At 42.3% G+C, this 9166-nt stretch overlaps 1 protein-coding gene across 1 annotated transcript; it reads left to right on the forward strand.

The window, feature by feature from the left end:
• The first annotated feature begins 2811 nt into the window (after positions 1-2811).
• On the forward strand, positions 2812-7624 carry irx1a (iroquois homeobox 1a). The gene is made up of 4 exons (XM_086217326.1): positions 2812-3361; positions 4660-5758; positions 6190-6265; positions 7075-7624. The coding sequence occupies exons 1-4, from the start codon at positions 3119-3121 to the stop codon at positions 7148-7150; spliced, it is 1494 nt and encodes a 497-aa protein (XP_086073452.1). The 5' UTR covers positions 2812-3118; the 3' UTR covers positions 7151-7624.
• Positions 7625-9166: the final 1542 nt, after the last annotated feature.

Raw genomic sequence — 9166 nt, forward strand, 5'->3', positions numbered from 1 at the left:
GTGTGTGTGCGCGCGCACTCCTTTGATCTCTTGTAGATTTTGCAGGTGACAGTGTGGATGAATGCAGCTGCAGCTTCCACCATCAGCCATTTGTTGGATTTTATTTCTGTATGATGAGGGAGATCTATCGAACAATAATATTATAATTAAAAGATGAGACTGAGGAAAGCAAATTATAAATGCAGGTTGTTCAATAGAAGAACTTACACTTCCTGAGTGAGTTGTCTGAATGAATGTGGCCATGAAGGCAGAACAGCTTATGAAGAGGCTCCTGTAGATTTACATGATAAAACTCTCTGATATGAGAAGCTGCAGATTTGCTTTCTTGTCACAAATTGGTCTCCATTAAAAACATCTACACGTAATGACTCTACTCTGTGTGTGTGTGTGTGTGTGTGTGTGTGTGTGTGTGTGTGTGTGTGTACGCCGGACGTGCAAATACTGTAATGCTGTGGAGCCTATTTGTTTGGACAAAATGCGAGGAAGGAACGTTCAGATTTCCGAAGCAAAGTTTCTCTCTCTCTCTCTCTCTCTCTCTCTCTCTCTCTCTCGCTCTCTCTCTCTCGCTCTCTCTCTCTCTCTGACGAGGAGCTTGTGACCATAATGAGACTTTAACAAGACCCAATAAATCAGTGAAAGATGATGGTTTATTGCTCTCAACACGTGTCATTGTTCACCAGTTTTTTTCTTCTTTTAGTGGAAAAAATGAGCGGAGGGAGACAGAGGGGAAAAGCAAATACAAAAATAAAAATCGCTTCTCTCTTCCTCGAAATTATTATTATTATTATTATTACTATATTCTAATAAGATTGGTCATCAAGTCATTATCAGTTTACTTTTGTTTCGTCTTTTCTTTCACATCTTTTGAGATACACCCCCACCCCTACCACCACCACCTTCACCCACCCCGACCATCATATTTAGCCCCCTGCACACATTTCCAGCGGGTTATCGCAATTGCCATTCCTCCCCTCCTTTCTGATGTGTTACCCAGATTACCATCAGTGCCCCTCAGATATTTTTAACAGATCCTCGGCGCTCGGCAATATCCACTCGGAGCCATCTGGTGCAGATCAAAATCTACTGACTTCTTGGGCTTCAGTCGTTAAGGTATTAAATCTAGATCTACAGAATGTCCCCCCTTTGACTTGGGAGGAGGTGGGTGCTATAAGAATCAAATGAAATAAAAATAGAACTGTTAAAACATGAACACCCCCCTCTTATGAGCCACATGGCTGTGTCAGGAGAGGACAGCACAGGAAAGTAGAGGTTACTGCCCGACCCTCGTTTCTCTTGCTTTGCTGGAAATTGGATAAGCGGCTCTAGAGAGGATGGAGGGAGAAAATATATGGAGGGAAAATGTAAATACACCAAAAGAATATTATTTATTTATTTATATATACATATATATACATATATATACATATATATATACACATATATGTATATGTATATGTATATGTATATATGTATGTATGTATGTATATGTGTGTGTGTGTATATATATATATATATATATATATATATATATATATATATATATATATATATATATAAAACTTCTTATACGTATGGTAAAATCAATATTTTGTTTATCTATTTTTATTTTATTTATATAAGCCTAGAAGTAAGATAATGAAAATACAAAAAAAAATGAATTCATGTTTACTGTACGTTTAAAGATTTTAAGCGACAATTGCAGGGAAAAAAAAGTGAAAAGCAAATTTAAAAAAGCATATAGAGTCAACGCGCATCCGGGGAGTACGTTGGAACCTTGTGCGCGCGCGCGCGTGTGTGTGTGTGTGTGTGTGAGTGAGTTTGGCTTTTCGTTGTTCCCTTTCAAAACAAGGAAACGTGAAGTGGCTGTTACAAAGGACAACAGCAATCTGGTTTAAGTCCACAAACTCTCTCTCTCTCTCTCTCTCTCTCTCTCTCTCTCTCTCTCTCTCTCTCTCTCACACACACACACACACACACACACACGCACGCACGCATATGCACACACACACACACACACACACACACAAAAGCGTGCAGATGGAAAGAGGGTGAGAAACGGGGGGGGGGTTGGGAGAGGAAGAATTTGGCTGATTAAACCATGAAGGAATCAAACAAAACCAAAACAGAAGTCAATAGAAAAAAATAATAGTTAAAACGGGACATACAAATTTGCTTAATAGTTGTCACTATTTGAAAAATACCTATTGAGACATTCAAATAAAACATATAACAAATTACATTATTTCACGAAAAACTTTTTAGTAATTTTATTTTTTTTAATTCACAAAATAATAACGCCACTTTAATAAGTTCTGCACTTTTTTACACGGCGAACAGCAGGTTCGACAGAATTATTCCAACTAAGAAACAGTCTCAGAGATAAATAGTAGAATTAAATAAATGCATCGGCAGTCCCGTGATATCACGAACTAATTCCTCTGACTGCGACAGGAATTTCCGCCTTTAATTACAATTTCAATCGATTGGAAGTGAGTAAGTTCCTCTTCTTCTGACGGGTTTACTTCCCCCGGTGTCGGACAGCTGTAAAATCGCGTAGACAGGTTGTCATACAACAATCAAAGCCTTCGGTGAATGGACTCTAATGCTTGAACATTTAACATACAATAAGTCCAAACACGGACGGAGAGAGAGAGGGAGGGAGAGAGAGAGAGAGAGAGAGAGAGAGAGAGAGAGAGAGAGAATGAGAGGGAGAAGCCCCAGCCAATGTGCTCACTCTATATTCACATTATCCACATTGCTCCAAACGAGGAGGAGCTTGTAGGCTCAAGTAGGGGATGCCAATCAAAGCATCAACTTCAAATTGTATCTGCGAGATCAGCCTGGAGACCTCAGGGCCAGGCGCGTCAGTCGGTGCGCAATTGTTGATCACATCACATCCAGCGGACTTTGCGCGAGAAAAGAGAGGAAGCCGAGATTTAAGAGCGGGCTTGTTTTGACTGCACACCACTGTATGTCAGCGGTAGCTGTGACTTGAACACTTCCCCGCACTCCTCCGGCCGGGTGACTTTTTCTTTTTGTCTCACGCATACTTTTTTTTTTTCCCTCCACGCACAGTTTTGTTGGACCTTTAGAGCTGTGCGACAATCCGGCGGTGGAGATGTCTTTCCCGCAGCTAGGCTACCCGCAGTACTTAAGTGCCTCCCAGGCGGTGTACGGAAGCGAGAGACCCGGAGTGCTAACGCCGTCGTCTCGGGGAGGGAGCACCGAAATCGGAGGGAGTCCCTCAGCCACGACCGCGGCGGTTACGTCGGTGTTGGGCATGTACGCCAACCCGTACGCACACAACTACAGCGCTTTCTTACCGTACACAAGCGCGGACTTGGCTCTTTTCTCCCAAATGGTAAGAAAATAAATCTTCAGTTTTTTTTGTTTGTTTGTTTTTTTGTTTTGTTTTGTTTTGTCGAGCGGTGAATATTTTTTTTGTGGTTCATTATTCGCTCCACGAAAAATCTCTCTCCGCGCAAACAATTCTGACATGTAAATAAATCCTAGCAGTCTGGACATTTGTACATCGACGATTAAATGTGATTAATTTGTTCGCTTTTTAAAAGGTCGGTTGGTTTCTTTAGTCGAGTTAAAAACAACAACGAAAAAAAGTTTGACCTGCGACTGTAAACAAACAAAGGAAAAATCCGGTTGTGACTTATTTGTTCTTTTCTAAAGAAAAAAATAAATAAAGGTGTTCGGAGAAAACAGGGAGCAGACAAACCACGGTTGTCAGTTTTATTAGGTGTTGTTTTAACGATATCCTGCTTCGTTTCATTAAAAAAAAAAGGAAAATAAAAACTGCGAGTGGTCTCACGTGCACGATGCAAAGTAAAGTTTGCTCCTGCTCCTTTTGCCAGTGCACGAGTTGCTTGAAGATAATGAAAACAACAACAACAACAACAACAACGACAAACCAGCTATAAATATTCAAAGCTTGCGTAGGCGCTGTTTGGTCTTTACTGCAGTTGTGATCGGTCTGACTGCCACGTGGATTTGTACCGTGCTTAAGCACATTTATTGGACTTAAATCTACCTGGTTATTAAAAAAATAAAAGGAAGAAGAAGAAGAAGAAGAAGATAAATGTAGTCAAGGCCCCCAGGAGGAGAACAAGCCTCGAGACAAGAATCTTTGTGTTGCTTGATTTCTCCAAAGCAAACAAACACAAGCGAGAGAGAGAAAAAAAGGATTTCTGCGTGAAAGTATAACTGTAGTAAAACTTTAGGCCCTAACATGCTGGGGGGGGGGGGGGGGGGGCTGTGCAGGTACACAGGGAAACTTGCAAAGGCGCGTGCCATGTGGGTATTCGCAGTCATGCAACAAACTTTCTCCTCGTCCCGATGGCTCGGCTTGTCTCGTTTCTCTACTGACACCTAGGACGGATGTTTGCTCAGGGACCTCACGCGCCTTTGACCGAGTCACTTTGCGCAGGTGCCGCAGGCCTCGCGACGTTGACGAGCGTAGCTGCGAACCGCTCTGTCAGGTGGTCACAATGCAGTTGAGTTGCATTGCTTAAACGTTTAAAATAAGTGGTTTTATTTTTTTTTTTTGGGGGGGGGGTGGGTTAAACACACACACACACACACACACACACACACACACACACACACACACACTATGATGCATCTATTAATATTTCCTTCATTTTTAAGGGGTCCCAGTACGACCTGAAGGACAGCCCTGGCGTCCACCCCGCCAGCTTTGCTGCCCACACCTCTCCGGCCTTCTACCCATACGGCCAGTTCCAGTATGGGGACCCTGCCAGGCCCAAGAACGCCACCCGGGAGAGCACCAGCACCCTGAAAGCCTGGCTCAACGAGCACAGGAAGAACCCGTACCCGACCAAGGGCGAGAAGATCATGCTGGCCATCATCACGAAGATGACCCTGACGCAGGTCTCCACCTGGTTCGCTAACGCTAGGAGGAGGCTCAAGAAGGAGAACAAGGTGACCTGGGGGAGCAGGAGCAAAGAGGACGGGGAGGACGGCAATTTGTTTGGCAGCGGGGACGAGGTGGAGAAAAACGAAGATGAGGAGGAGATTGATTTGGAGAGCATAGATATAGACAAAATTGACGATAATGACGGGGATCAGAGCAACGAGGATGACGATGACAAGTCGACAGAGGGGAGCAGGGACCTGAGGGGCGGGGGCGGCGCTGGGGGGGACTTGGACAGCTTGGAGAAACGACGGGCCTTCGCTCTACAGGCCCACGAGGCCTTTGACAAATCTAAGAGCACAATTACAGTTCACCCAGGGAGTAAAGAGAACCCGGACGGCAACAACAACACCACCAGGGTTTTGTCTCCAGACAGACCCGGGAGCTTTCCTCTGCCCTCGAACAATAAGCCCAAAATATGGTCTTTAGCAGAGACCGCCACTAGTCCTGATACTTCCTCCCAGAAGCCCACGTCCCCGTGTGGCCCAGCGGCCACCACTCACCCATCAGCCCCCCACCACCAAATCCAGACGCACCCGGCTTTCCTCCCGAGTCACGGACTGTACACTTGCCAGATTGGAAAGTTCCACAACTGGACAAATGGCGCTTTTCTGGGTCAGAACTCCCTGCTCAATGTGAGATCGTTTCTGGGAGTAAACCAGCACCATCACCATCACCACCACAACCACCACCTGGCGGCCCAGCAGCAGCAGCAGCAGCCGGCGTCTGTGGCGGTGTCGCCGGTTGCTGCTGCAGCTGCAGTCAGCAACGACAGCAAGGCCTCTGCAGAGACGCACAGCCCCAAACACATAGGTAGGAGCCCTGCAACGTGTGTGTTCGTGAGTGTCTGTGTGTGTGTGTGTGTGTGTTTGTGTGTGTGTGTGCGTGTGTGCGTGTGTGCGTGCACGCGCGTGTGCGTTCTGAAAGGAGTAGTCATCTACCACGTGCTGTTTGAAGTGCTTCATATTCATGTATTTATTTCTTTTATAGAGGCAAAACACAGCTCTCACATGCAGAACTGTTTTCATAAATATATGAATATATATATATAATATATATATATATATATATATATAAATAATTTCAGAAAATACAAATGAACACATTATTATTTAAAGTTTCAAATTTTGTATATATTTGCAGGCCTTAAAGGAAAATAAAAATCAAACAAACAAACAAAATTAACCTACTCCTGCATTCTGGTATTAAAAAAAATGTCCTTTTTTTATTTATTTCTTATTTAGACCACGAAAACGGTGTAAGGTCTGATTCGCCTCCAACACAGACCCTGAAGTCTTCCTTTCGACCCCTACATGACAGGTGAGACACGCTGGCTTTCACTTCTCGTGCTGACCAGACACTGAGCCGCTTCGTATACTGAAATGGCAGAGTCATGATTAATTCAAATAATGCCATATCTATAGTAGTAATCATAATTATTATTATTATTGAATTATTCATATTAAGTGGATACCAGTGTGAGCCCATTAAACAGCTTTTGTAAGTATAAGAGAAACCAAACAAAAGTGATTTCAGCGGAAGCAATAATTGCTCAAGTGAACCATTTACAGTTTAATTCTGCCTGCTTATGAAAGTTAAGAAATATCTTCAACATTAAGCAACAATAATTACCCCGCAACAAAATAGAATAAATAAAGCAGAGTTTGCTTTGCGGGTGACAGGGGTCTTGACTCCCATCCCACACCCCCTTTAATTCCTCCCCTCCGGGGATAGTGTGGCTACTTATCAAGTCACCGAGTAAAACGGGCTCTGTCTGGGCTGTGTGCTTTCGCTAAAGACCCCTGGGAGAGCCGGAGCCCTGGGGAGCGCTCTCACAGAAAAAAAAAAAAAGGGGGGGGGGGTTTACCTCTGTTTCAAGTACAAAATCCACCCTCTCTCTCTCTCCGATGTTATAGAAATGTCATTTAGATTAATTGTGGTCGCTGATGCATGTATAGAAATAATAATCTATTATTATTATTATTATTATTATTATTATGATTATTATGATGGGACCGCGGTCTGTTCCTAATCCTCAGTGTTGAGCCAGACCCTTGAAATGCATATTGGGAGCCGCTGTCCAAACACCGAGGCAGCGTTTATCGACCTCTGTATTTTTCTTCCCGCAGATCCTCTCTGCCTTCCAGCGCCAGGAGTCCACCAGACGCCACGCAACGGGTCCTCACTGCTCTCTCCTCGGCTTGATCAAGACGCTTTTTTTTTTCTTCTTCCATTTGAGAAAAAAAGAAAAGAAAATGAACATAGAAAAAAAAAGACTTTTACACCCCCCCACCCCCTCCTACCACCACCCACCACCCCCCCTTCTTGAAATGGACTATGAGAAATTATAATGCAGCGTAGCATTCAGTCAGTGCAGTCGGTACAGAGCAAATGGCGTAATTTGGTAATATCCTGTGGATGGATGGATTACTTCCTCTATTGTTGTGTAGCCTATAATCGCGCCTATAATGTTACTCTCTCCACTTTACCCAGGCACACTGGGACATTTTGGTAGGCTTTTTACTTTATTATTATAATTATTATTATAATTATTATTATTATTATTATTCTATTTTTTGTCTCTACCTTGTGTTTTTGGTGTCCTCTGTTTAATGTAAATACCATGTGATTTAAATTTGTAAATAGGAAGCGTTGAAGGAATTTGTCCAGATCGTATATTTTGCCTAATAAACTAAATAATGAAATTATAAAGAAAATGCAAGTCTTTTCCCATGGATATTATTATTATTATTATTATTATTATTATTATTATTATTATTATGACTCTATTGAACATAGGTGGGAGTGAAGTGGAAATCTATACTGGCAGGCTGTGGCCAGGCTTAATGTTATTCAAGTTTTGGGAGGAAAGCAGCGTGGATGCATTGAGGTGCTAATAAGTGTCCAGATGGTTGCTGGTGACAGAAAATGGACAGGAGCAGCTGGGAAGGTCATTAAGTAATAATATGGGAACGCCCAGTCCAAACAAAATCAAATGGTTAAAATCTAATCTGTCAGAGGGAGACGTCGATTCCAAAATAAATTATTAATATTTTCTTGTTTAGGGAGGGGTGAGGCTGACATTGTCGCTGTTGGGCAGCAGGGTTGGTGCTTTCTGGCTCTGTGTGTGTGTGTGTGTGTGTGTGTGTGTGTGTGTGTGTGTGTGTGTGTGTGTGTGTGTGTGTGTGTGTGTGTGTCGGAACTGAGATAGTGATTATTAAACTATAAAAACAGCTTCTTGGTCCTCAATCGGTGACCAAAATCAAATTATTGATTCACCACAAAAGCCTGCAGGAGTTAAAACATAATGAGGGGAAATCACATTAATTAGCTCTGATAGGAGAAACTATACGTTTTCTACTTTTATTTTCATTCTGCACACTGGCGCCAAATATCACAGGGGTTAATATAAATTTAACGGCATGCTTTTAAATGTGAATAATCTAAATAATGTGCGCATGTTTATTTTGTATCTAATTACTGGCTTGTTAAAAAAAAACTATGGTATTTAAAGAGTGTTCTCAGGCGACTTGGGGACAATTTGAGAAAGTGTTCATTATTAGAGATAAGGCTCTCTTTGTAAATAATAAAGCTGCAAAGTGAGCTGTTCCTGCCAGCGGATGAACGATTCCAGCGGCCTATTCTGCAATATCACAGCGACCTCTATAGGCGAGTCCTAGATCGCTTGTAGACGGAGGCATTTTTCAGCCTCATGAGAGCTATAAATCACGCTCTTATTGTATTATCACACAAAACGTAGTGTTTGCTCTAAAAAGCTGCTTTATTATGATTTAGACTCGTTCATCCAGTTCAGAAATTCCAAAGGAACACAGAATAATGATAGGAATCCCCGTATTAATAATATACTGCCAAGTGATTGATAAATAAATAAATTAATAAATAAATAAATAAACGCGCTTTCCCCGTAAGGGACAAACATTAGTTTCTACTTTCAAATAATAATTTGCATTATATTTGTTTACACACGTGTAGTTATTTTAAAGTACAGCTCCCAAAAAAACACTCCACAAAAGTGCACCACTGAGTGAAAGAGGGTGATCGCTGTCGTTTTTTTCCTTTACTTTATTGGATTTTATTTATTTATCTGTTCTTTATTTGCTAAATGCCGTCCAGGCGGCCACTGCGTGGTAAAGTGGGCGTCTACCCGCATAAATCTGCGTCATTTATATCGCCATTCACCACCCAGTCACCGTGTTAGAA

The sequence above is a fragment of the Aulostomus chinensis genome, chromosome 11, assembly GCF_037954235.1.
Source record: "Aulostomus chinensis isolate RoL2024-O1b breed Wild chromosome 11, RoL_Achi_v1.0, whole genome shotgun sequence".
In the NCBI taxonomy this organism is placed as follows: Eukaryota; Metazoa; Chordata; class Actinopteri; order Syngnathiformes; family Aulostomidae; genus Aulostomus; species Aulostomus chinensis.

Excerpts from the sequence above, each read along its gene's own strand:
- irx1a (XM_086217326.1), top strand. The coding sequence starts at position 3,119 with ATGTCTTTCCCGCAGCTAGGCTACCCGCAGTACTTAAGTGCCTCCCAG. Across the intron at positions 3,362-4,659 it reads TGGCTCTTTTCTCCCAAATG|GGGTCCCAGTACGACCTGAA; the intron begins GTAAGAAAATAA and ends TTCATTTTTAAG. Across the intron at positions 5,759-6,189 it reads GCACAGCCCCAAACACATAG|ACCACGAAAACGGTGTAAGG; the intron begins GTAGGAGCCCTG and ends TTTCTTATTTAG.